Source organism: Lithobates pipiens, unplaced genomic scaffold (assembly GCF_037356315.1).
Source record: "Lithobates pipiens isolate NorthernLeopardFrog02 unplaced genomic scaffold, aLitPip1_a1.2 Scaffold_3, whole genome shotgun sequence".
Lineage (NCBI taxonomy): Eukaryota > Metazoa > Chordata > Amphibia > Anura > Ranidae > Lithobates > Lithobates pipiens.
In genome coordinates, this window is record NW_027507790.1 from 254,471,882 (window position 1) to 254,499,002 (window position 27,121).

Here is a 27,121-nt window from a genome sequence, read left to right on the forward strand (position 1 = left end):
TGCCCCCTGTAATGTTTGTCCACTTACCCTCCTGCCCCCTGTACTTTGTCCACTTACCTTCCCCCTGTACTTTGTCCACTTACCCCCCTGCGCGCTGTACTCTCCTGCCCCCTGTACTTTGTCCACTTACCCTCCCCCCTGTACTGTTCCCTCCTGCCCCCTGTACTGTGTCCACTTACCCTCCCTCTGTACCCTCCTTATACAGTTAATTTTTAGTGCTTGAATTATTTGTCCTATTATGGGCATGAGGGGGGTCTCATGTTTAAGTTTTGCCTAAGGCCTCACAAAGCCTAGAGCCACCTCTGCGATTTGGTATTTGTATTGTAAACCTGTATTGTCTGAAAATACTTAATAAAAAGATTGCGAAAAAAGCAAGTTTGACTTCATAAAGCCAAACTTGTATACATAAGAAGAAAGAGATTGCGGGCTGGAATAGTTCAAGCTCTGCCCATATGGATTGGACTTTAAGGGCTCAGTATGGGAGACCACACAAATACAATGCATAAAATATATGTTTATTCAAAATTGGTTAAAAATGACATATAAGAAAAGTAAACATGACCTGCCTCCACAAGGTCCAGATGTGGGCACAGTACCAATCATATGCCCCACTATAGCTATCTGAAATAATAAGTATTAATTTACAGTAAGATACAAGTGTACATGTAGAGTTCTGTATATTTCTGGTAGTCTGGTCAACGTTTCGGCAATTTCAGGCTTCCTCAGGACCCTCAATGCTAGTAGTAGGGCAGCACTATATGTAAGAAAATGCAACAGTCAATGACATAACATATTATATATAAACAATAATGTTACCACTTGTTACCAATGTTTATTATGTAAGATGCTCACATCGCTGTGGTGAATCAGGGAGCGCCCATCAGCAATGCCTGGGGGCACTGCCCCATAACATGCTCTTTTACTATCTACAAATCCAACATGCCCTTAGGGCACATGGGGAAGCCATGAAGTGGAATCAGTCCCCTATTCCGGTCTTTCACATGCTACAAGATGCATCTGACACAAAAGGCATAATCTCCCAATGTTACAACATGCTATTGTCGTCATTCTTAGAAGGGCACCCCATGAAGGCAGCGACACAATGGGAGGCGGACTTAGGGCCTTTTGAAGGGGAACTATGGGAGGAGGCCCTACAGGCAGTCAATACATGTTCATTAAATGTGGCACGAAAGGTATCCCAACTATACATCTTACTAAGAGTACACTATACACCTGTAAAACTATACAAAATGGGCAGAATACCCGACCCACTATGCGGTAGGTGCCTGGGGATCTGATTCACCTCCTCTGGCGCTGCTCAAAGCTCCATAGATATCGGATGGAGTTTCTGGCTACACTGAATCAGGTGTTCCAGACCAATGTCCCCCTTCAACCACTAAACTGCCTGCTGGGAGTTCTGGAGGGGGAGATAGTAGAGGAGGGGAAAAGAACTGCCTTTGCCAGAACACTATTTCAGGCTAGGAAAACAATCCTACTGAGTTGGAAATCGGCCGCACCACCAAAGACTTAAATGTGGATACAACACATATAAAAACACTTATAATGGATAAGTATATATACCAGCACAGAGGGAACCCTGGCAAATTTGACAAACTGTGGGGCGCATGGCTTGACACACCAGGACTAAGTCCCATGGAGTTAGTACAAATGAGACTGCTCAGAGGGGTGTAGGCACAGTAAGACTCAGACATCTAGACAGATATTGAAATTGCTTCCGAAATAAGAGCAGGGGTGCAGGCAGCATGAGGTTGACGGTAATGGGTGATCACATGCCACAAATTGTGATGAATCCAAAGGTACCACGAGTAGAAACCAATTTAAATTGTTAACAAATGTAACCATAGATGGTAGGTTGGAAAATTCAAGACTAGAAAAACATGTATTGAGTTTCATATTGGGATGTACTGTTTGTTTTGTGAGCAATAAAAACCTTTTAGATTAAAAAAACAAAACAAAACAAAAACAATGCCTGGGGGTGGGCACAGAGGCTCCAAAGCCAAAAATTTAATAAAAAGATTAAACATAAAGTCCACTCTTGTTTTTTTTTTTTAACACAGCATGACGGCTTGGAACAACAACATGCCTGGTATGTGAACGAAATTACTGTCACCAACACAAACCGAGACAAGTCATGGCAGTTTCCATGCCATCGGTGGTTCTCCCTGTACCATACCGACTGCCAGCTCAGCCGAACCTTAACACCCAGCAGTAAAACTTCTCAGCACCAGCTGGATGGAAAAGCGGGCGACCATACTGGTAAGAGACAGTGCCTGTACTTCTAATATACTTGGATCCAAAACATACAGATCAGTAGACTAAAGGGAATCTGTACTGGGAAAAGTTTCTAAGCTGCCATTGCTGGCCTATTTCTCAAAATGCTAACTGCCCGAATCTGTCTGGCCTGCACAGACCTGGAACAAAGCCAGGGTCTGGACAAAACTCTTAAGCCACACGATTAGACTTTCCCGATGAGAAATGTTCGATGACAGGCTGTTGGCGGTAAATCCAACCGTGTGTGTGCTCCATCGGACATTTGTTGGCGGACTTTCCGCCAACAAATGTTGGCTAGCAGGTTTTCAAATTTTCCGTCAACAAATGTGTGTTGTCGGACTTTCCGATCGTGTGTACACAAGTACGTCGGACAAAAGTCCAAAGTACAAACATGCATGCTCGGAATCAGAAGCGGTCGGTCTTGTAAACTAGTGTTCGTAATGGAGAATTAACATTTGCGACGCTGCAAATTATGAAATCTCCAAATGCAGCACACAATTCTCTTCTTCTTTAATGGGATAATAATGAAGCTGCTTTGCTGGTGATACTGATGGAGTTATTGTAAACGATGTTTCAAAGGCTTTTCTTTTTCTAGTGATATCAAGAATAATATTATTATGTTTTTGTTTTTTTATTTAGGCAATTTACCACAACACCATTATCCCGTAGTTTTTAAGATCAAAGATACAACTATGTTGATGTCCCTTGTAAATTTTACATTCGGGTTTTTAAAATGTAACAGCCTATTCCCAAACTGTCATTTGAAGTAAAACACATCGCCAAGTATTATTCTCCACAATTTTTTTTATCATGCATTTAAAAAAAAAATTAGACATGCCATCTTAATCAAAAAAGTGTATTCTGTGCATCCAAAAATATAGAAAATATGCCAAATCAAATAATTATTATTCAACCAAAAAAATAATGTCAAAGAAATAACTCCAAGGCCAATAATAAATAACACGTTACCTCCTCCGATTCCGCAACATGGCTGGTTGACGAACTGCCATTCAGAAACAAACTGAAAAGCACAAAATGAAAAGCGCGAATCAAAACTCACCAAACTTCTACTAATACAAAAATTAGCAGAAGGAGCCCAAAGGGTGGTGCAAAAGAGCTGAAAAACCATGTGGTACGTCACTACGTTCATAATTGTTGACCAACATTTGTGTGGCCTTGTGTATGCAAGACAAGTTTGAGCCATGCCATTCAGACAAAATTCCACGGTTTTGTTGGCGGAAAGTCCGATCGTGTGTACGAGGCATTATGCTGCAAACTTTGTTCCAAGTCAGAGACTTAAGCCTAGTACACACGGGCTAAATGTCAGGTGGCATCAGCCATTTTAACGGAAACCGGCCGACATTCAGCCCGTGTGTACTGGAGTTGGTCCAACAGAAGCCGGCCGTTGAAATTTGAGCTGGGCACACATATCTGCAGTGTTTTCTTATCTCTCTTCAAAGCACTAAGTCCCGTGGCTTTCTCCTGCTCCAGTCTTCTGTTATCAGCCTGAATTTTGTGTCAGGGTGGGTGCTATAAGTAGATTAGCAGAAAGCTGCTCTACTCACAGCACAGCTCTGAAAGTCTCTGCCTATCTGGAGAGGGGGTGTGTGCCTTTCCTCCAATCAGCTGTCTCCCAGTGTAATCCAACACTACACCGCTACTGCTGAATAAGGAAGTGAAAATCTATAACACCAATTGCACTTTCTAATCATTATATAAAGCTGAAGACAGCAAATATGCAAGTAAAACTTATGTAAGGTGATTTGTTTAATCTCTGAGTATCATCTAAAGCTGTTCACTTCACTGGGTATATGTGAAGGTTTACATCCACTTTAACCACTTCAGCCCTGGAAGAGTTGGCTTCTGAATGACCAGACCATTTTTTGCGATTCGCTTTAACTGACAATTGCGCAGTCGTGCGACGTTGCACCCAAACAAAATTGACATCCTTTTTTTTCTCACAAATGGAGCTTTCTTTTGGTGGTATTTGATCACCTCTGCGGTTTTTATTTTTTCCCTGTAAACAGAAAAAGAGCGACAATTTTGAAAAGAACACAATATTTTGTACTTTTTGCTATAATAATTATCTCTATTTTTTTTTTAAAGCAAATTTTTTCTCAGTTTAGGGCGATATGTATTCTTCTACATATTTTTGGTTAAAAAAAAAATCGCAATTTGTGTATATTGAGTTATAGCGTATACAAAATAGGGGATAGATTTATAGCATTTTTATTATTATTATTATTTTTTTTACTAGTAATGGCGGCGATCTGCAATTTTTATTGGGACTGCGACATTATGGCGGACATATCTGACACTTTTGACACATTTTTGGGACCATTGGCATTTATACAGCGATCATTGCTATAAAAATGCACCGATTACTGTGTAAATGTCACTGGCAGGGAAGGGGTTAACTCTAGGGGGCGATCAAGAGGTTAAGTGTGTTCCCTCATGTGTGTTTCTAACTGTGGGTGGATGGAACTGACTAGAGGAGGAGACATATCGTTGTTCCTAGCTAGTAGGAACAGACAATCTGTCTCTCCTCTCCTCACAGAACAGGGATTTATGTGTTTACACACACGTCCCTGTTCTGGCTCTGGTGCCAGCGATCACGCGTGGCTGGCGGTCATCTTGACTGCCAACCAACGCACATTGGCCCCCCCCCGCCCCGCGCTATAGGCATTTAAAGGGCCGACATGCTAAATCGTTGTTCCTAGCTATTAGGAACCCATCTGTCTCTCCTCACAACACAGCGATTTGTGTGTCTACACACACACATGTCCCTGTTCTGCCTCTGGTGCCCATGATCGGGACCGTCGGCCACAAGCATTGGCACCCCTGCAGTGCAGCGCACACGCGCCTGCTATCCCGCTTAAAGGAGCCGACATATAGCTTTAAAGGCTTGTGGGATCGTGCCGACCTGCCGCTGTATAATGACGGCGGCTGGTCGGCAAGAAGTTAATTAAAATGGTCCTGAGTGAATGCAGAATAGCTATAATAGCCAGGGACAATATCAGGATTAGTGATGGACGAACTTCCGACGGGACGTTTCGCGAACGCGAAACGCGAACGGACACAAACGTTCGCGAAAACGACCGTTCGCCGCGGGCTCCATTGACTTCAATGGGAGGCGAATTTCGCAAACCTTTAGGTCGAATTTGCGGCCACGGGGTAATTATTAGGGGGTAGCACGTAGTCCCACCACCTGGACAATAGCATAATACATGTATGAGGTGAATTTGGGATCGATAACTACAAGCATTTTTTTTTTATTTGGGAAATTGTTCTGACAATTCAGGACTATGGAGCTAATGAAGGCAATGGAGGAGAGGGAAGGTCAGGGACCAGGGTAGGCAAACAAGAGGGTGCAGGAGATACAGAGCACTGACAGCAGCACCGTAATACAGAGCACTGACATCAGCACCGTGACATACAGCGCTGACAGCAGCTCCGTGACATACAGCGCTGACAGCAGCTCCGTGACATACAGCGCTGACAGCATCTCCGTGACATACAGCGCTGACAGCAGCTCCGTGACATACAGCGCTGACAGCAGCTCCGTGACATACAGCGCTGACAGCAGCACCGTGACATACAGCGCTGACAGCAGCTCCGTGACATACAGCGCTGACAGCAGCTCCGTGACATACAGCGCTGACAGCAGCTCCGTGACATACAGCACTGACAGCAGCTCCGTGACATACAGCGCTGACAGCAGCTCCGTGACATACAGCGCTGACAGCAGCACCGTGACATACAGCGCTGACAGCAGCTCCGTGACATACAGCGCTGACAGCAGCTCCGTGACATACAGCACTGACAGCAGCTCCGTGACATACAGCGCTGACAGCAGCTCCGTGACATACAGCGCTGACAGCAGCACCGTGACATACAGCGCTGACAGCAGCTCCGTGACATACAGCGCTGACAGCAGCTCCGTGACATACAGCGCTGACAGCAGCTCCGTGACATACAGCGCTGACAGCAGCTCCGTGACATACAGCGCTGACAGCAGCTCCGTGACATACAGCGCTGACAGCAGCTCCGTGACATACAGCGCTGACAGCAGCTCCGTGACATACAGCGCTGACAGCAGCACCGTGACATACAGCGCTGACAGCAGCTCCGTGACATACAGCGCTGACAGCAGCTCCGTGACATACAGCGCTGACAGCAGCACCGTGACATACAGCGCTGACAGCAGCTCCGTGACATACAGCGCTGACAGCAGCTCCGTGACATACAGCGCTGACAGCAGCTCCGTGACATACAGCGCTGACAGCAGCTCCGTGACATACAGCGCTGACAGCAGCTCCGTGACATACAGCGCTGACAGCAGCTCCGTGACATACAGCGCTGACAGCAGCTCCGTGACATACAGCGCTGACAGCAGCTCCGTGACATACAGCGCTGACAGCAGCTCCGTGACATACAGCGCTGACAGCAGCTCCGTGACATACAGCGCTGACAGCAGCTCCGTGACATACAGCGCTGACAGCAGCTCCGTGACATACAGCGCTGACAGCAGCTCCGTGACATACAGCGCTGACAGCAGCTCCGTGACATACAGCGCTGACAGCAGCACCGTAAGCAGCCCCAGGAGGAAGTCAGCACAGCACAGGGATGGTGTGATCCCCTCATAATAAGAACCCCCAGGAGGAAGTCAGCACAGCACAGGGATGGTGGGAGCCCCTCATAATAAGAACACCCAGGAGGAAGTCAGCACAGCACAGGGATGGTGGGAACCCCTCATAATAAGCAGCCCCAGTAGAAATATGACACCGCTCAACCTCTTCAAAGAGGAGGGTAGGGGCATATAGTACGGTGTGCTTTTTTGGGTCAGGGAAGTGAGCCAAATGAATTAAGAAGGTCTGTGTGCTTGATTCCAAAAATTGTTTATAGACATATACATGGTCTACTGATCACATGTGTTGAATTCCTCCGAGATCCATGCCTCATTCATTTTTAGAAATGTGAGGTAGTTAACACTGTGGTGAGCTAGGCGAGTACGCTTATCGGTCACAATCCCCCCTGCTGCGCTGAACGTCCTTTCGGACAGGACACTGGATGAGGGGCAAGCCAACAGTTCGATTGCAAATTGGGCAAGCTCTGGCCAGAGGTCAAGCCTGCCCACCCAGTAGTCTAGGGGTTCATCACTCCTCAGAGCGTCCACATCGGCCGTTAACCCAATGTAGTCGGACACCTGACGGTCTAGGCGTTCCCTGATGCTGGATCCGGATGACACCTGTCGATGGGTCGGCTGAAAGAATGACCTCATATCCGAAGTCACCAACACATCTTCAAACCGGCCTCTTCTTGCAGGCGCTGTTGGATTGGTACCCGCAAATCCTTCTCTGGGAGTGGGAATTGCTCCTCTGCCAGCGCACGCAAAAGCAGAATGCAGCATTTCTCGAAGCAAGGCCTGGAAGTGCTGCATTCTGACAGCCCTCTGCGACGGCGGTAACATTTCCGCCATTTTGTGTTTGTACCGGGGGTCTAAGTACGTTGCCACCCAGTACTGGTCCTTGACCCTCATGCTTTTTATACGGGGGTCCCTATTAAAACACTGGAGCATGAAGGCCCCCATTTGCACTAAAGTGGAAGCGGTGTGGTGGCCTGGCTCCTGCTCATCATCCAGGATAATGTCGTCCTCTTCATTCTCCTCTCCCCATCCTCGCACAACAGGGATCCCAGAAAGGTTTAAAGCATGCTCTTCTTGCTCCTGCTCATCCGCCCCGGCACCATCCTCCTCTGACTCCTCATCAGACTCCTGTTGTTGACTTGTCTCAGATAGAGTAGCCCCCCCTGGGAATTCATCCAGCATTGCGACTTCCTCATCTTCCCGCTCCTGCTCCTCCACAGCCTGATCAATGACACGACGCAATGCACGCTCCAGAAAGAAGGCATAAGGTACCATGTCACTGATGGCGCCATGGCTGCGACTGACCAGTTTGGTGATCTCCTCAAATGGCCGCAGAAGTCTGCATGTGTCGCGCATGAGCAGCCACTGGCGCGGTGAAAAAAAACCCAGCTCCCCAGAACCGTTTCTTTCGCAGAGTTCATACAGGTAGACGTTAACTGCACGTTTCTGCTGGAGCAGCCTATCAAGCATATAGAAGGTTGAGTTCCATCGCGTCGGGCAATCGCAAATAAGACGTCTGACCGGCAGATGGTGTCGCCGCTGAATGTCAGCAAGGCGAGCCATGGCCGTGTAAGATCTTCTGAAATGGGCCGAGATTTTCCTTGCCTGCCGCAAGATGTCCTGGACCCCAGGGTATTTGACAAGGAATCGCTGCACGACCAAGTTTAAGACGTGTGCCATGCACGGCACGTGCGTGATTTTGCCCTGTTTCAATGCGCTAAGCAGATTGGCACCGTTGTCACACACCACTTTACCAACTGTCAAATTGAGCGGTGTTAGCCACTCATCTGCCTGTGAACGCAAAGCTGAAAGGAGTGCCGGGCCAGTGTGGCTCTTTGCTTCCAGGCACAACAGACGCAGCACGGCATGGCAACGTCTCACCTGGCATGTGGAATAGGTTCTGGGGAGCTTGGGCGGTGCAGTGGAAGAGACGCTAGCAGCGGAAAAGGAGGAGGCAGCTGAGGAGGAGAGGGAGGAGGATGGAGTAGGAGGAGGAGAAGAAGAGTCAGGCCTGCATGCAATCCGTGGCGGTAAAACCAAATCTACACGGGTGCCACGGGTTACATGCTTGACGGCCGTCAGAAGGTTCACCCAGTGGGCAGTAAAACTGATATACCTTCCCTGCCCGTGTTTGCTAGACCACGTGTCTGTGGTCAGATGTATCTTGGCACCGACACTGTGTGCCAGAGATACATTCACTTGCCGCTGAACATGGCCATATAGCTCTGGGATGCCCTTCTCTGAGAAATACTTCCTTCCTGGGACCTTCCATTGTGGTGTTCCAATGGCCACAAATTTGCGAAAGGCCTCCGAGTCCACCAGTTTATATGGCAGTAGTTGGCGGGCTATGAGTTCTGACAAGCCAGCCGCCAACCGTTGGGCAAGAGGGTTATCCGGCGTCATCATTTTTTTACGCTCAAACATTAGGCCCACGGAAGCCTGCCTTTTTGCAGAAAAATGTGAGCTTGGCGTGATGGAAGGTGGAGTGGAGGACAATTGTGAGGAGAGAGGAGAAGGAGAAGTAGAAGACGAGGCTGGACGGTGAGAGCCTGCAGTGTGGCTTTGTGTGTTCCGTTGCTCCCACTGGGCTCGGTGATGGCTGCTCATGTGCCTTCTTAAGGCGGTCGTCCCTAGGTGAGTATTGGGCTTACCGCGACTAACGCGTTGACTGCAAAGATTGCAGATGGCAACGCTATTGTCAGCAGCGGACACGTTAAAAAAAGCCCACACTGCGGAGCCATGTGCCGGTGTCCTGGGAGCGCCAGATGTGACCGTACATGGTCGATGACTCGCTCCTGATACATTTGCAGTCTGCTTTGTCCCTGCTGTGCAATGTAAGTCATTGCTGCTTCTCCTCCCTATCTGCTGGTCCATATCTCCCTCTGAACTCCCCTCCTCTTCCTCTCTTGTGGGCACCCACGTGACATCACTAGACACGTCATCATCAACGTCACCTTCCCCACCGCTATAAGTAGAGTAGGCAGCAACACCGGGGACCAACCTCCTCCTTGGGCTGATCTGGGTACTGGCGTCAGACTGCTGAGTAGCGCTTGTTGCTACCTCCTCTTCCTGATCCAATACCAAGAGTGGCTGCGCATCAGAAATGTCCTCTTGATATGGATCGGAAAATAATTCCAGTGACTCAAGCGGAAGGTATGTGGTGGTGGTGGTGGTGGTCGTGTTGTTGGTGGTAGTGTCTTTGGGGGTGCACATAGCAGAGAGTGAAGAAGAGGGTGCAGATCGAGAGGATGAGGAGGGTGCAGAAGAGTAAGGCTGAGCGAGCCACTCAACCAAGTCTGGTGCATCCTTTAAAGTAATTGAACGCACCTTCTGCAACTTCCCACTTTGGCTCAAGCCTGTTGCTCCTGCCCTACCCCTACCACCCCTGCGGAAGGGCCTGCCTCTTCCTCTGCATGTCATTTTTTAAATGACCCTGTGACAAAACTCTTAGTCCCTATACCGCTGAAGGACTGCTGCAGTATAGGTGAGCGGTCAGCAGTGGTGCACGTCAACCCTATCTATTGTGGACCTATAGCGGTCCTTACAGAACAGCAGACTGTACCGCACTCAAGCCTATGTACCGTAGCACCCTATACCAAGTTACCAGTCCTTATAAGAACTTTTGTGGACCAAGCAGGTTGTGTATTAGTGTTTAGCAGACTGTACGTCAGTCCCTATACCGCTGAAGGACTGCTGCAGTATAGGGCAGCGGTCAGCAGTGGTGCACGTCAACCCTATCTATTGTGGACCGATAGCGGTCCTTACAGAACAGCAGACTGTACCGCACTCAAGCCTATGTACCGTAGCACCCTATACCAAGTTACCAGTCCTTATAAGAACTTTTGTGGACCAAGCAGGTTGTGTATTAGTGTTTAGCAGACTGTACGTCAGTCCCTATACCGCTGAAGGACTGCTGCAGTATAGGGCAGCGGTCAGCAGTGGTGCACGTCAACCCTATCTATTGTGGACCGATAGCGGTCCTTACAGAACAGCAGACTGTACCGCACTCAAGCCTATGTACCGTAGCACCCTATACCAAGTTACCAGTCCTTATAAGAACTTTTGTGGACCAAGCAGGTTGTGTATTAGTGTTTAGCAGACTGTACGTCAGTCCCTATACCGCTGAAGGACTGCTGCAGTATAGGGCAGCGGTCAGCAGTGGTGCACGTCAACCCTATCTATTGTGGACCGATAGCGGTCCTTACAGAACAGCAGACTGTACCGCACTCAAGCCTATGTACCGTAGCACCCTATACCAAGTTACCAGTCCTTATAAGAACTTTTGTGGACCAAGCAGGTTGTGTATTAGTGTTTAGCAGACTGTACGTCAGTCCCTATACCGCTGAAGGACTGCTGCAGTATAGGGCAGCGGTCAGCAGTGGTGCACGTCAACCCTATCTATTGTGGACCGATAGCGGTCCTTACAGAACAGCAGACTGTACCGCACTCAAGCCTATGTACCGTAGCACCCTATACCAAGTTACCAGTCCTTATAAGAACTTTTGTGGAACAAGCAGGTTGTGTGTTAGTGATTAGCAGACTGTACGTCAGTCCCTATACCAATGAAGGACTGCTGCAGTATAGGGCAGCGGTCAGCAGTAGTGCACGGCAACCCTATGTATTGTGGACCGATAGCGGTCCTTACAGAACAGCAGACTGTACCGCACTCAAGCCTATGTACCGTAGCACCCTATACCAAGTTACCAGTCCTTATAAGAACTTTTGTGGACCAAGCAGGTTGTGTATTAGTGTTTAGCAGACTGTACGTCAGTCCCTATACCGCTGAAGGACTGCTGCAGTATAGGGCAGCGGTCAGCAGTGGTGCACGTCAACCCTATGTATTGTGGACCGATAGCGGTCCTTACAGAACAGCAGACTGTAACGCACTCAGGCCTATGTACCGTAGCACCCTATACCAAGTTACCAGTCCTTATAAGAACTTTTGTGGACCAAGCAGGTTGTGTGTTAGTGATTAGCAGACTGTACGTCAGTCCCTATACCAATGAAGGACTGCTGCAGTATAGGGCAGCGGTCAGCAGTAGTGCACGGCAACCCTATGTATTGTGGACCGATAGCGGTCCTTACAGAACAGCAGACTGTACCGCACTCAAGCCTATGTACCGTAGCACCCTATACCAAGTTACCAGTCCTTATAAGAACTTTTGTGGACCAAGCAGGTTGTGTATTAGTGTTTAGCAGACTGTACGTCAGTCCCTATACCGCTGAAGGACTGCTGCAGTATAGGGCAGCGGTCAGCAGTGGTGCACGTCAACCCTATCTATTGTGGACCGATAGCGGTCCTTACAGAACAGCAGACTGTACCGCACTCAAGCCTATGTACCGTAGCACCCTATACCAAGTTACCAGTCCTTATAAGAACTTTTGTGGACCAAGCAGGTTGTGTATTAGTGTTTAGCAGACTGTACGTCAGTCCCTATACCGCTGAAGGACTGCTGCAGTATAGGGCAGCGGTCAGCAGTGGTGCACGTCAACCCTATCTATTGTGGACCGATAGCGGTCCTTACAGAACAGCAGACTGTACCGCACTCAAGCCTATGTACCGTAGCACCCTATACCAAGTTACCAGTCCTTATAAGAACTTTTGTGGACCAAGCAGGTTGTGTATTAGTGTTTAGCAGACTGTACGTCAGTCCCTATACCGCTGAAGGACTGCTGCAGTATAGGGCAGCGGTCAGCAGTGGTGCACGTCAACCCTATCTATTGTGGACCGATAGCGGTCCTTACAGAACAGCAGACTGTACCGCACTCAAGCCTATGTACCGTAGCACCCTATACCAAGTTACCAGTCCTTATAAGAACTTTTGTGGAACAAGCAGGTTGTGTGTTAGTGATTAGCAGACTGTACGTCAGTCCCTATACCAATGAAGGACTGCTGCAGTATAGGGCAGCGGTCAGCAGTAGTGCACGGCAACCCTATGTATTGTGGACCGATAGCGGTCCTTACAGAACAGCAGACTGTACCGCACTCAAGCCTATGTACCGTAGCACCCTATACCAAGTTACCAGTCCTTATAAGAACTTTTGTGGACCAAGCAGGTTGTGTGTTAGTGATTAGCAGACTGTACGTCAGTCCCTATACCAATGAAGGACTGCTGCAGTATAGGGCAGCGGTCAGCAGTAGTGCACGGCAACCCTATGTATTGTGGACCGATAGCGGTCCTTACAGAACAGCAGACTGTACCGCACTCAAGCCTATGTACCGTAGCACCCTATACCAAGTTACCAGTCCTTATAAGAACTTTTGTGGACCAAGCAGGTTGTGTGTTAGTGATTAGCAGACTGTACGTCAGTCCCTATACCAATGAAGGACTGCTGCAGTATAGGGCAGCGGTCAGCAGTAGTGCACGGCAACCCTATGTATTGTGGACCGATAGCGGTCCTTACAGAACAGCAGACTGTACCGCACCCAAGCCTATGTACCGTAGCACCCTAGACAGACCAAGTTACCAGTCCTGATAAAGAGCTTTGTGGAACAAGTGAGTTGTGAATGATTAGCAGACTGCAGCAGAAGGGCAGCAGTCAAGTATAATATTCTTTCTATATTTGGAAGAAAGAATATTATACGTGTACAAGCCTATTACCGTACCACTGATACCAGTCCTGAAAAGAACCTTTGTGGAACTAATAGTAACAGCAAGTCTTTAAAATTATCCTCACTGCCTGACACACTGCTTCCTGCCTGTCCCTATACAAATTGGCAAAAAAGAGTAGGCTGGAACGATTAGCTGGAACAGCTCTTTTGTGGACCTGATAGTAACAGCTAATGATGATGATGATGATGATGATGAAGAAAGACTAATCTGGCTGAGCTGTCCCTAAAATAGCAGCATACAGCGCTCTGTCCCTTTATCTAAACTGACAAAAGAAACTCAGGCTGCTGACCTAACACCTATACCAGTCCTGAAAAGAACTTTTGTGTACCAAATAGCTAGCGTTTTCTCTGTCCCTACTCCACACAGGATCCTTTCCCTACAGTGACAGAAGAAAGAATGTAAAATGGCCACCGGATCGGGTGTATTTATAGGTTAGGGGGAATGTCCAAGTGTCCATGAGCTGTCATGTCTCAATTGGTTGTCCTGTAACACATGATAAACGTGTCACGAAAGGTTAAAGTTCTTGTATACATTAAACACGTAAGTCCGCCGGGGCGAACGACGGAAAAAGGCGTTCGAACCCGCGGACGGCGAAAGTCGGAAATTCGCCGCGAAACGACCGCCGGGCGAACCGTTCGGCCATCACTAATCAGGATGACAATTGGCTCATAACAAGGTGCAGGCTTTGAAAGTAACTGGTCTTTATGAGAGCCTCTGATGGTGGGGATGGATTTGTGCTGCAAACACCCTCACAGTGAAGTCCCTGGGGTGGCTTCAATCCTGGCAACCAGCAATTCACAGGCTAAGGCCGGGGTAGGGGCTAGGGGTAATTGGAGCTTAAAGTGGTTGTAAACTCTGTTACACCACTTGTACCTACAGGTAAGCCTATAATAAGGCTTGCCTGTAGGTACTGTAAATATCTTCTAAACTTGCACATTTTGGGAGATATTTACTATATATGCTGCTGCCGACGTCATTGATGCATGTGCACTGAAAGAAATGGTTTGCTGGTGCCATAATCGTGTCTCCGGCCAATCACTGCGCCAGTGCACGTGAACTCCGAACTAACTCTGGTGATGTCGGTCGTGGGAGGGGAGTGCGGGCGGCACTGCAGGGCATTGTTCTAAGGTAAGTATTTCATAATGAGCTAATATGCAATGCATACTAGCTCATTATGCCTTTTGTCTTTCAGGTTTTTTTTTTTTGTTTTTTTCCGGAGGTTTACAACTTCTTTAAAGTGATATCAACCCTCTCTTCTTTTAAGCACTTACAGCAGGTGATTTAATCATTTAATAAGTAAGCAGCTTCTTCTTTTACGCCTTGCCTATGTTCCAGTTTAGGCTGGTGCCATGACCGTTGCCCCAGGTGTCTTGCTTCAAGGTGGCTCTTTTCTCTTGCAGCATCCTTTGGAGTCACCCTTGCATACAGACAATATAGTTGTGTCCCCCTACACTGTGTGCGTCACTAGAATCACATAGCCCCATAGCCTAGGATGGCAATCCTGCTTCTCCTTCCTTCTTCAGACTGGCTCCAGACTGCACTATCCACTGCTATCTTGTTCCCGTGAAAAACTGAAGTTTGGGGAAGCAGGAGCCAGCAACATTGAAAACTGTAAACTGCAATTGCTGGTCGTAAATAAAAAAAAAAAAATTAAGAAGTGTGCAGAGATTGTTCAATCTGATTGTGATTGGCTGTCTTAAGCAGATCATACACTGTACAATGTGGATGACTGCTCGGCAGGGGCGGACTGACAACTCATGGGGCCCCCCAGGCAATAGGAGATTATGGGGCCCCCGGGCAATGGGAGATTATGGGGCCACACAGTATACACACACACACACACACACACACATACAGTATACACACACAAACACACAATATACACACACAGAATACACATATGCACACACTGAAAAGGTACTGGAGAGGCGGGGCAGCTATAATCTTGGGATTTTTTAAAAAAACACAGATTTTTACATACTGTCCCTAGTTTTATTGAGGCTGGCAACCCTGATGGGGCCCCTTAGTGGCATGGGGCCCTCGGGCAGTGCCCAAGTGCCCGAATGGTCAGTCCGCCCCTGCTGCTCGGCTGAATAAGTGGTCATCAAGCGAGTTCCTGACAATGGATATGTGGAGCACAGCTCCTGACATAATGCAGATGGCTGTACTTTTATGTATCATTACATGTATGGTGAGCACTGTTATGTGTCAGTACTGTGCTCTAATCTACATCTGTGTTACACATTGTACCTGTAACATGAGCACTGTTGTTACACGGCTAACAGCAAGATTCCAAGCTGCAGATCACATTACCGGCCAGAAAAGCTGAAGTCTCTGACACATTACTCTTCTCCGGGTCTCTCTGGGTAGCAGATTTTTCCTGTGCTGTATTTCAAATCTGGGAACATAATATCTGTGGCTAGGGAGGAGGAACACATATGTAGTGTGTATAAAGTAATCCATTGTTTTTATTATACAGTATCTCACAAAAGTGAGTACACCCCTCACATTTTTGTAAAGATTTTATTATACCTTTTCATGTGACAACACTGAAGAAATTACACTTTGTTACAATGTAAAGCAGTGATTGTACAGCTTGTATAACAGTGTCAATTTTCTGTCCCCTCAAAATAACTCAACACACAGCCTAAACGACTGGCAACAAAAGTGAGTACACCTCTAAGTGAAAATGTCCAAATTTGGCCCAATTAGCCATTTTCCCTCCCCGGTGTCATGTGACTCGTTAGTGTTACAAGGTCTCAGGTGTGAATGGGGAGCAGGTGTGTTAAATTTGGTGTTATCCTCTCACTCTCCCATACTGGTCACTGGAAGTTCAACATGGCACCTCATAGCATCCCTAAGTGAAAATGTCCAGACTGGGCCCAAAGTTTCAATATTTTGTGTTGCCACCATTATTTTCCAGCACTGCCTTAACCCTCTTGGGCATGGCGTTCACCAGAGCTTCACAGGTTGCCGCCACACACGATTGACACCATCTGAACCAAATACGTTTATCTTGGTCTCCTCTCATCAGACCACAGGAAATAGTTACATAGTTAGTCAGGTTGAAAAAAATAAAATAAAATAAATGGTGGTGATTAAATACCACCAAAAGAAAGCTATTTATGTGAAAAAAAATGATAAAAACTTCTTACGGGTACAGTGTTGCATGACTGCGCAATTGTCATTTAAAGTGTGACAGCCCTGAAAGCTGAAAATTGGCCTGGGCGGGAAGGGGATAAAAGTGCCACATTTGAAAACCAGAATCAACCATATTAATCTTATGGAAAAAATATGCCACACACTACAGAATAATAATTATTTTTATAATAAAAAATGGGATCCATGGCTTAACCTTTTCAATCTCTTTTTGAACCCTGAATGACATTGCCAGGTATTGGAGTCCGAAGAACAATATAAGATATGTTTGTAGTCAGAGTCTTCACTTGGAAATGCGATAATCCTAACTACCAACACCTGAAGTGTAACTTGGCCTAGCTGGACAGTATGCCTAAAAGAGGGCATACCCTGAATGAATATGTAAATGAAATGATGAAAGAATGGGGGAACGGGTGGGTGGGAACCCAGAAACGATCCGACAAAGGCTCTAATTGAAGAGGAGGGATATATAGCCCTCAGACTCCTCCTAAAAATCCAGGCTAGCCTGCGGCCAGTCTTCTAACTTGTAGTCAGAGTCTTCACTTGGAAATGCGATAATCCTAACTACCAAGAACTAAGGTGTGCCTTGGCCTAGCCGGTCAGTATGCCTAAAAGGGGGCAAAAAGAGACACAAAGTAGGTGTGATATGAAAGCTTCAATGAAGGCCAGCAACAACCATCAGTCCAGAAAATAGCGAATGTCTATAGTCTATAACTATAGACAAGGGGGTCGCATATGTAATTGCTAAAACAGGAGGATCTCCAGCACCCCATGTACCTGATGATAAAAGAAGGGACCCCCTGTTTGGGACCTACGAAGGTTGGCTCCGATCCTGACGAATATCTAGAAAAGGGTTTAGGATATGAGCCTAATTAGGAAAGTAAACTTGGACATGAGAACGAACTGTTTGTACTGAGAGGATGCATGGGGAAAGGAAGAAAGAGCTGACCAGAGGAATATTGCAGAGAAGAACATTACTGTAGCACCGGTACTCCTAATCTCGCTATATGTACACGCTATATGTTTAAATTTAGTTTTTGCTCAAAACTGTAATTGGTTTTGGGACTAATTGTGCTAAATTGTACTTTGGCATCAGTTTGGCTGGGCTGTATAGAAGTTCTGCTTGGTCATAGGTGGGGTTGTACACCTGTGGGAGGCTGTTGGACGCATTGGGTACCAATCAGTGGGCGCGTTTGTCTCACTGCGTAGTCTGGGAAGGGGTACTTGGGGTGCCGAAGTCACGTGGTTCTGGGTTCCGGTCCAGAAGTTGTTGCTGACTCCGTGGTCCTGGTCCTCCTGACCAGTCCCCAGGGGCCCTCATGGCCTGGGGTACGGATCTATCCGTTTCTGAGCCTCAGAACTGGCAAGTTCGAGGCGCAGTAACTGGAAAGAGGATTCTAAGGTGTTCCGGTGCCGTCTCGGATTTTGGAGAGGCCCAGCAACTCTACACATGACCAGGGGAGGACTCTTCAGTGAGAGAGCCACGCACAAGGCTGGCTGCTCGGTAAGAGCCTGGAAGCTGAGCTGCCATGGACATTGATTGAATCCACAATTCTTACAGTATCGCCGGTCCGGCTGAAAGATTCTGGTACAGTCAGAAAAGTTCCTACTTCTACCCTTCCAGTTGTAACCAAGTTTCCAACCAAGTCCTTGTGAGAGACTTTGAATGCTAAAATTACCTGTTGGCTGCTAAACCCAAACTTAAGGATTTATCCAACAGTTAAAGAGTCCAGTTGCGAGCGGCTGTTCCCTGGACTGTGTACATAGAGAGAGACTTTTATTGAAGTCAGCAGTTCCAAGCGCCTGAGCTAAACTCTACCCTGATACCCTCTCTTCCCAATTTAAAGACTGAGTTTGTTCAACCGTTTTATGCAAAATAAAAATCCTAACAAGGAATTCAAGTGTCGGTCTCTACAGTTACTGGCTTATCAGCCCTGGGAATCCCTAGACAAGGACAACGAGTACAAGCTGGAGGAGGTAATCGGTAAGCCCAGGAAAAATTCAGCAGCTCCTTCGGGGGTTAGTGCTACATTACTTTAATCCGACACCGTTACTATGGTACAGTAATATATATAACCACCAACCCCGGCTGATTCATCTATTCTAATTATCGGGAAATTGATAAGATATATGTGTATATATATATGTATATATAATATATATATATATATATATATATATATATATATATATATATATATATATATATATATAAAATCTCTATCAACAATCTCATGATATATTTTAATAGTCCTTATGTGTAAACTACCTGTATTGTACTTTTTATGGCATATGACAAAAGCTTTTTGTACCACCTTTTTTGTACTCAATAAATATACTTTGTAAACCAAAAAAAAAGAAAAGTGCCCAGTATTGAAGTGGTTAAAGAGGAAGTAAACCCAGATGAGTTTACTTCCTCTTTCATTCCCTGCAAAGGCAAAGCATAATGGACTACTGTGCACCGCATAGTAGTCCATTATGTGTCACTTACCTGACACAGGAGCCAGCAAAGTCACCGCTGTCCCCTGTAGTCCGGCGCATCCATCTTCTCGGTGGGGTCTCGCTGCTCCGCCGCTGTCATTTGGCAAAGCCGCGATGATGTCACTCCCGCGCATGCGCACGGGAGCCGACACACACGGCATCGCGCGGCATCTTCGCCATTGACGATGCCACGCTCAGTGCGCCTGCACGCCGCTGTCTATGGCGCATGTACCGTAGACAGCGGTGCCTGTCTTCGGGCAAATATCTCCTAAACCGTATAGATTTAGGAGATATTTCTTGGACCTACAGGTAAGCCTTAATCTAGGCTTACCTGCAGGTCAAAGTGGTTTGTAAGGGTTTACAACCACTTTAAAATGTAAAAATCAGTAAGGATGCCACATGATGTCCAGATTTGTGTTAAATAAATAAAAATGTGATGCTTATCACATCACTCACTCAATGCGACCACATGGCCATATTCGGCCAATATCATTGACTCAATATGGCTTAACCAGCAACACTGAGATGTAATAAAGTATGAAAAACACTGAAAACAAAATAACAAGAAAACATGGGAACCTTTTATGATGCACAGTGCTTTAGCAAACCAAATGTCATCCAGTTAGAGTTTAGATCTACCGTACTTTAAAATCACCAGTGGCCTCCTAATGGCAGTGTCTCTGGAAAAGAATTTAATACATGCAAGGAACCTTAGCCGAGCTTCGTCGTTTTGTTAAGATGTGTAAACAAAAGGTAACGTAACCCCTTCAGATGGGAAAGGGAGACGCCACCGTAGTAGGAGTGGAAATAAGTCAATTGATTGAAATCGGGCAATAGAAAGTCATTTCTAAGTCACGTTGGTCTCTCCGCATCCTTCCACCCGTCACGCTCTCCCAAGGGTTCCATCGCTTCCTTCAAGCTTCATATTTTTTTAAAGAACTCATTAAACTTGAGAGGCTTCTCGTTTAGCAAGGCAGCATGGCTAAATACCATACGTGAGAGCTTGGGGACCTTTCTCCTCCTTGGCTCTATGGACTGTTGTACCTAGAAATCTATGCGCACGAGACTTTATAAGTCATGGGCTGCCTTCAACCAGTCTGATCTGACAATATCCCTGACACTTGATCAACTGACAATAGGACGTACGTTACTGACTCCTGTGATGTTGTGGAAGAAGAGACACCAAAGTCGGGAGACCGGTAGGAGATGTGTTGTTGTTTTCCCTTAGAGTGGTTTTCCCTTCTGATAGCAGGAACAGCCTTTTTCCATAGAGGTGTTGGTGGAACGTAGACCGTAGCATTCAATCCCATTTCAGTTCACAGAAGTACTGTAAATTTTCTGTAAATTTTGAATAGGGTAGTATAGAATTAGAGCCACCATCACTTTTTTTATTATGTTTTTGTCCCATTTGGGAGGGGGGGGGGAATTCACCTATCTATTTGCCATTGTCACCACCACAAAAAATGATGTGAAATCCAAAATGTTACAGTTGTCAGTAGAACAAGGGAGTAAGCGGAAAGCTTTCACTGGGGACACCTGTTCCAGTGACAATGGTGTGAAGGGGGGTTTCCCCTCATTTGGTAGAGATTTACTCTCACTTCCGGCCGTGTTTCCAGCAAAGAGTTTTTGACATACAGTCTGAAGAAAAGCTATAATATATTTTCACAAAGCACACTACATTTTAAAACCCAGCATCAAGCAAAACTTTAATCTAAGTTTTAGGGAAGTAGGGAAGGGTTAGAACTGGGGTCAGGTTTTTATCTCCGTGTCCCCACTGGGGAGATTTATGCTTTCTTCCTGTCTAGGGTGTCACAAAATCAGGAAGTCATAAAAAAGTTGCCCAAAAGAGATAAAGTAGCAACCTTGTTTTAATGGGAAGGGGGAGAGTTCGAACTTATGATGTTGTATGCGTCCTGGTTCAGATTGTTGTATGCGTCCTGGTTCAGGTTGTTGTATGCGTCCTGGTTCAGATTGTTGTATGCATCCTGGTTCAGGTTGTTGTATGCGTCCTGGTTCAGGTTGTTGTATGCGTCCTGGTTCAGGTTGTTGTATGCGTCCTGGTTCAGGTTGTTGTATGCGTCCTGGTTCAGGTTGTTGTATGCGTCCTTGTTCAGATTGTTGTATGCGTCCTGGTTCAGGTTGTTGTATGCGTCCTGGTTCAGGTTGTTGTATGCGTCCTGGTTCAGATTGTTGTATGCATCCTGGTTCAGATTGTTGTATGCGTCCTGGTTCAGGTTGTTGTATGCGTCCTGGTTCAGGTTGTTGTATGCGTCCTGGTTCAGGTTGTTGTATGCGTCCTGGTTCAGGTTGTTGTATGCGTCCTTGTTCAGATTGTTGTATGCGTCCTGGTTCAGATTGTTGTATGCGTCCTGGTTCAGGTTGTTGTATGCGTCCTGGTTCAGATTGTTGTATGCGTCCTGGTTCAGGTTGTTGTATGCGTCCTGGTTCAGGTTGTTGTATGCGTCCTGGTTCAGGTTGTTGTATGCGTCCTGGTTCAGGTTGTTGTATGTGTCCTGGTTCAGGTTGTTGTATGCGTCCTGGTTCAGGTTCTTGTATGCGTCCTGGTTCAGATTGTTGTATGCGTCCTGGTTCAGGTTCTTGTATGCGTCTTGGTTCAGATTGTTGTATGCGTCCTAGTTCAGATTGTTGTATGCGTCCTGGTTCAGGTTGTTGTATGCGTCCTGGTTCAGGTTGTTGTATGCGTCCTGGTTCAGGTTGTTGTATGCGTCCTGGTTCAGGTTCTTGTATGCGTCCTGGTTCAGGTTCTTGTATGTGTCTCCCTATTCTAGTGATTCTAATCAAATTTCCTGTTCTGACGTCACAGGGACAGGAAGTGTGGGGAAATTTCCACAGTGGTTCCAGAGATAGCCAAGTAATTTCAGCTCGCCAGATGAAATAAAATTAGGGGCATTTTTTTAAATTTATTAAGGAACCTTTCACACTGGGGAGGGAGCAGCGTCGTCGGTAAAACGGCGCTCTTTTAAGCACCGCTTTACCGTCGTTCTAGCAACACTATGCAGCCGTTAGAGGGGTGGTTTTAACCCCCACTAGCGTCCGAAAAAGGCTTTGCTGGCAGTATAGCCGCGCTGCCCCATTGATTTCAATGGGCATGAGCGGTGAAGAAGCAGTGTATACGCCGCTCCTTCACCGATCCAAAGATACTGCTTGCAGGAGTTTTTTTTAACATCCTGCATGCGCACCACTCCAGTGTGAAAGCCCTCGGGGCTTTAACATTGGAGAGACAGGAGCGGCTGTTTCGGGGCGCTTTGCAGGTGCTATTTTTAGCTCTGTAGCGCCTGCAAAGCGCCCCAGTGTGAAAGGGGTCTAAATAATATTTTAACAAATGAATTTCAACTTTTCTAACTGCCCACAGTTCTGCTTTTGGGTGATCATATTCACATATATGAGGCGATTCAGTTCGCATTGTGCGCTATACAAGTATTTTATTCATTCATTCATTCATATACTATATTACCAAAAGTATTGGGACACCTGCCTTTACATACACAGTCTTAGTCCGTAGGGATCAATATTGAGTTGGCCCACGCTTTGCAGCTATAACAGCTTCAACTCTTCTGGGAAAGCCATCCACAAGGTTTAGGAGTGTGTCTATGGGAATGTTTGACATTTCTTCCAGAAGTGCATTTGTGAGGTCGAGCACTGATGTCGGACGAGAAGGCCTGGCTTGCAGTCTTCTCTCTAATTCACCCCAAAGGTGTTCTGCTTGGTTAAGGTCAGGACACTATGCAGGCCAGTCAAGTTCCTCCACCCCAAACTCACTCATCCATGTCTTTATGGACTTTGCTTTGTGCACTGGTTGCGCAGTCATGATGGAACAGGAAGGGACCATCCCCAAACTGTTCCCTCAAAGTTGGGAGCATGAAATTGTCCAAAATGTCTTGATATGCTGATGCCTTAAGGGTTCCTTTCACTGCAGGGACATGCAGTCAGGGGAGGCAGATGAGGCCTAACAAAAAAAATAATAAAAACAATCGAGCTTCGAGTGACGTAGCTCGGCGACCTAGAGTCACAGAGACCTCAAATTTGGGGGGTAGGTAGCCAAAGCCCTACCCCACCACTGGTCAAAATTGCCACCTATGGTTCCAGAAATACAGGGCTCCTGTCAGAAGCTACATGCAGAGCTGTTTTATTGGGCTGGAATGGTGTCAGTTCGGCAACATTCCGTCAGTGTTCACCTTTAATTACTGGCTCATCTCCTTAATGAAACCTACCTTTTATTGCCATGTCACAATGATGTGAAACAGCACAAGCCATTTCCTGATGGGAAATGTTATTCTTGTATACTGCTATACTAGTGGGCGATTGGCACTTTCTGCCACTTACATTATATCTTTATACCCCCCTCCCTTTTTTTTTTTTTTATTTGCACTGTTGTTAAATGTCCCTGATCTGGCAACATTTTTATTGTTTCTTGTCCTAGAATGGCAATCCTGTCAGTTGTTTGTCAATCCTGAGACGTTGCCCCCCCCCCCCCCACCTTAGGCTCGGTTCACACCGTACGCGGCACGACTTGCCACGCCGCGACCTGCCGCGACCTCAGCGGCGACTTGCAAAACGACTTCTGTATAGAAGTCAATGCAAGTCGCCCAAGGTCGCCGCAAAAGTAGTACAGGAACCTTTTTTCTAAGTCGGAGCGACTCGAGTCGCTCCTATTAGAACGGTTCCGTAGTACAGAACGGGGGCGACTTGTCAGGCGGCGAAGTCGCCTGGACAAGTCGCCCCTGTGTGAACCGAGCCTTATGGCATGGAATGCCACATGTTTCTCCAATTACCTCTGGATGCCAAGATACTGTGTATATATATCTGTGGTCAAAGTTGATTGCCATTTTCCACCATTTACATCTTTTTACTCTTTTGTTTATAATATTAAACTGCTGTTACATTTTATTGTTACCATACCATCAGGTAAAGTAGATTGCTACTGTTCTGATGTCAGTGGAGAGGGATCTCCGCCACGTTGGGCCTGCTTCAGCACTTCACTCTTTTAAGCATAACTTAAAATGATATTTGCCAGTTCGATACCGGGCACTTTCCCCCACTTCCTGTCCAAGCCATTTTTCACCTTTCGGTTCTGTCGCTTTTTAAATGACAATTACGCGGTCATGCCACACTGTACCTAAACAATTTTTTTTATAATTTTGTTCCAACAAATAGAGCTTTCTTTTTGGTGGTATTTGATCACCTCTACAGTCTTTATTTTTTGCGCTATAAACAAAAAAAGACAAAATATTTTGAAAAAAAAAAAAAAAGTTTTTCTTTGTTTCTGTTATAAAATTTGTAAATGAGTACATTTTCTCCTTCACTGATGGGCACTGATGGGGCTGCACTGACGGACACTGATAGGGTGGCACTGATGGGCACTAATGAGGTGGCACTGATGGGCACTGATGATGGGCACTAATATGCAGCACTGATGGGATCTGATAGGCAGCACTGATGGGCACTGATAGGTGGCACTTATGGGCACTCATAGGTGCCACTGAGTTGACACCAATGATGTGGCACTGATGGGCACTGATGATGGGCACTAATATAGGTGGCACTGAGGTGACACCAATGAGGTGGCACTGATGATGGGCACTAATATGCAGCACTGATGGACACTGATAGGTGGCACTAATATGCAGTACCGATGAGAATTGTTAGGTGGCAATGATGGGCACTCATAGGTGGTGCTGATGGGCACTGATGGGTGACACTGATGGGCACTGAAAGGCCACACTGATGGGTACCTATAGGTGACACTGATGGGAACTGATGGATGGCACTGATAGGCATCACTGATGAAGAGGTACTGGCAGGCATTACTGATGGGCACTGATTGGCATCATTTATGGGCATTGATTGGCATCCCTGGTGGTCATGGGTGGGCATCATTGGTGATCCTGGGTGGGCATCCTTGGGGAGGCTGCACTGATAATCAACGCAGACCCTCCTGTCAGGAGAGCAGCTGATCTGCTCTCTTGTACTCACGTCTGTCAGACGCGATAGAGGAAAAGCTGATACGCGGCCTTATCCTGCTGGACGTCATATGATGTTCAGTCAGGATAACTGAACCACTATGTGCACGTCATATTGCTATATGGTTAAAGGCTTGTGTTTTTATTTGTTTTTTACATAACAAAAATGTTATACTTACCTGCTCTGTGCAGTGGTTTTGCACAGAGCATCCCTGTTCTTCCTCCTCTTGGGTTCCCCATCGGCTTTCCTTGCCCCTCCCTCCTGCTGAGTGCCCCCACTGCAAGCAGCTTGCAATAAGGGGCACCCAAACAGGCTCACTTCAGAGCCGATGCTCCGTATGTCAATTTACTCTCTCCTCATTTGCTCACTGGCTTGGCTTGACAGTAGCAGGAGCCAATGGCCACCCCCTGCTGTCTCAGCCAATGAGAAGGGAGAGACCAGGGAGAGCCAAGGCTCTCGTGAACATCGCTGGATTGGGATGGGGCTTAGGTAAGTATTGGGGGGGGACTGCACCCAGATGTTTTTTTACCTTAATGCAAAGAAGGAACCACACCCAGGAATAGAACTCCTCAGCTGAACACATATAATGCATGAAGGTAAAAAAAAAACCTTAAGCCTTTAGAACTACTTTAACCCCAAAACAAAACAAATACATATGTAGCTTATCAATCATTGGGTGTGGTAGCTGCATTAGTTCCTCCCTATCACATCTGAGCAGCCCATGTGACTATAGAGTCACTCCTGTGGGCGTATAAACAGTGATTAATTGACAGCCCACTCCCTCCCTCCTCCTCCATACCCACTAACCAGCTAAACACAATCGGAGTTTGATATTGCATGTAGAGGCTTCACCTCCCTGTTCTAAGACATAGGCTGGAGGGGCGTGACGCAGCCTGTGACTGGCAGAAATCCACCCACACCATGTTATTTCCTCAAAATAATAAAGATTTGATTTCAAATATATATTTGTATGACAATTTAAAACAGTTTATTGATATTATTTATTTATTTTTTATTTAGAGCATGTGACCAGCAGCAGAGAGCTAGAAGCTCCTCCTGCTTATGTTTTCTTGTAGACAGGCTGGGAGAGAACTGGGTCATGTGACAGCTGTATATCGATTAGGAAAAAAAATAGGATTTTTGTACTCACCGTAAAATCCTTTTCTCTGAAGTTCACTGACTGACACAGCTCCATTATTCTTGACCATAGGGTTGTTACGCCACCTTCAGGAGAGGGCTAGGCAAAACATGTTATACATGTGAAACAAAAAACAGAACTTTCTAGTTCCGCCCAGGGGGCGGTCCCTTCAGTAACAACCCCTCAGTCTGCTTCCTGCAGCTTCAGTACGTCAACAAGCAGTATAACGTAAAACAATAGGAGGGGAGGGTGCTGTGTCAGTCAGTGAACTTCAGAGAAAAGGACTTTCCTATCCTATTTTCTCTTTCGTTCACTGACTGACCCAGCTCCATTATTCTTGACCATAGAGATGTCACTTCACCCACAACCAGAAGTGCTCCCTAACAGGGGAGTCACCACCTTATCTATCCGCATCAGAACTTGCAGTTAACAATGCAACAGTGCATTATACTCAAAAGTAACTGTATTTTAAGAAAAAAACTGAAAAAAGAAGTGCAATTTCAACATCACATGGCCGCCTGCAAAACTTTGTAGAATTTGGTAAACGTGTGAACGAACGACCAAGTTGCCACCTTACACACTTGAGTGACTGACGCTTGATGTTGGAAGGCCCAAGAGGTTCAAATTGCCCTGGTGATATGGGCCATGACCGGAAAGGGGGGCACCTGCCCCTTCAAGGCATAGGCCTATCTGTCTGATCCACCTGGAAATAGTGGCCGACGAGACCGCCATATCTTTTTTCGGACCAGCTACCGAAATGAACAGAGAGTCTGACTTCCGAAAGGGAGCCTTAGCAGACAAATATATATA

At 46.5% G+C, this 27,121-nt stretch overlaps 1 protein-coding gene across 2 annotated transcripts in view; it reads left to right on the forward strand.

Annotated features, from left to right (window-relative positions):
- The window catches only part of LOXHD1 (lipoxygenase homology PLAT domains 1), a 425,609-nt gene that overhangs the window by 54,273 nt on the left and 344,215 nt on the right, over positions 1-27,121 (forward strand). For both annotated transcript variants that reach the window (XM_077463060.1, XM_077463059.1), the window contains exon 7: positions 2,079-2,277. In XM_077463060.1, the coding sequence (XP_077319186.1) occupies positions 2,079-2,277 (199 nt within the window). The remainder of the gene's footprint in view (positions 1-2,078; positions 2,278-27,121) is intronic.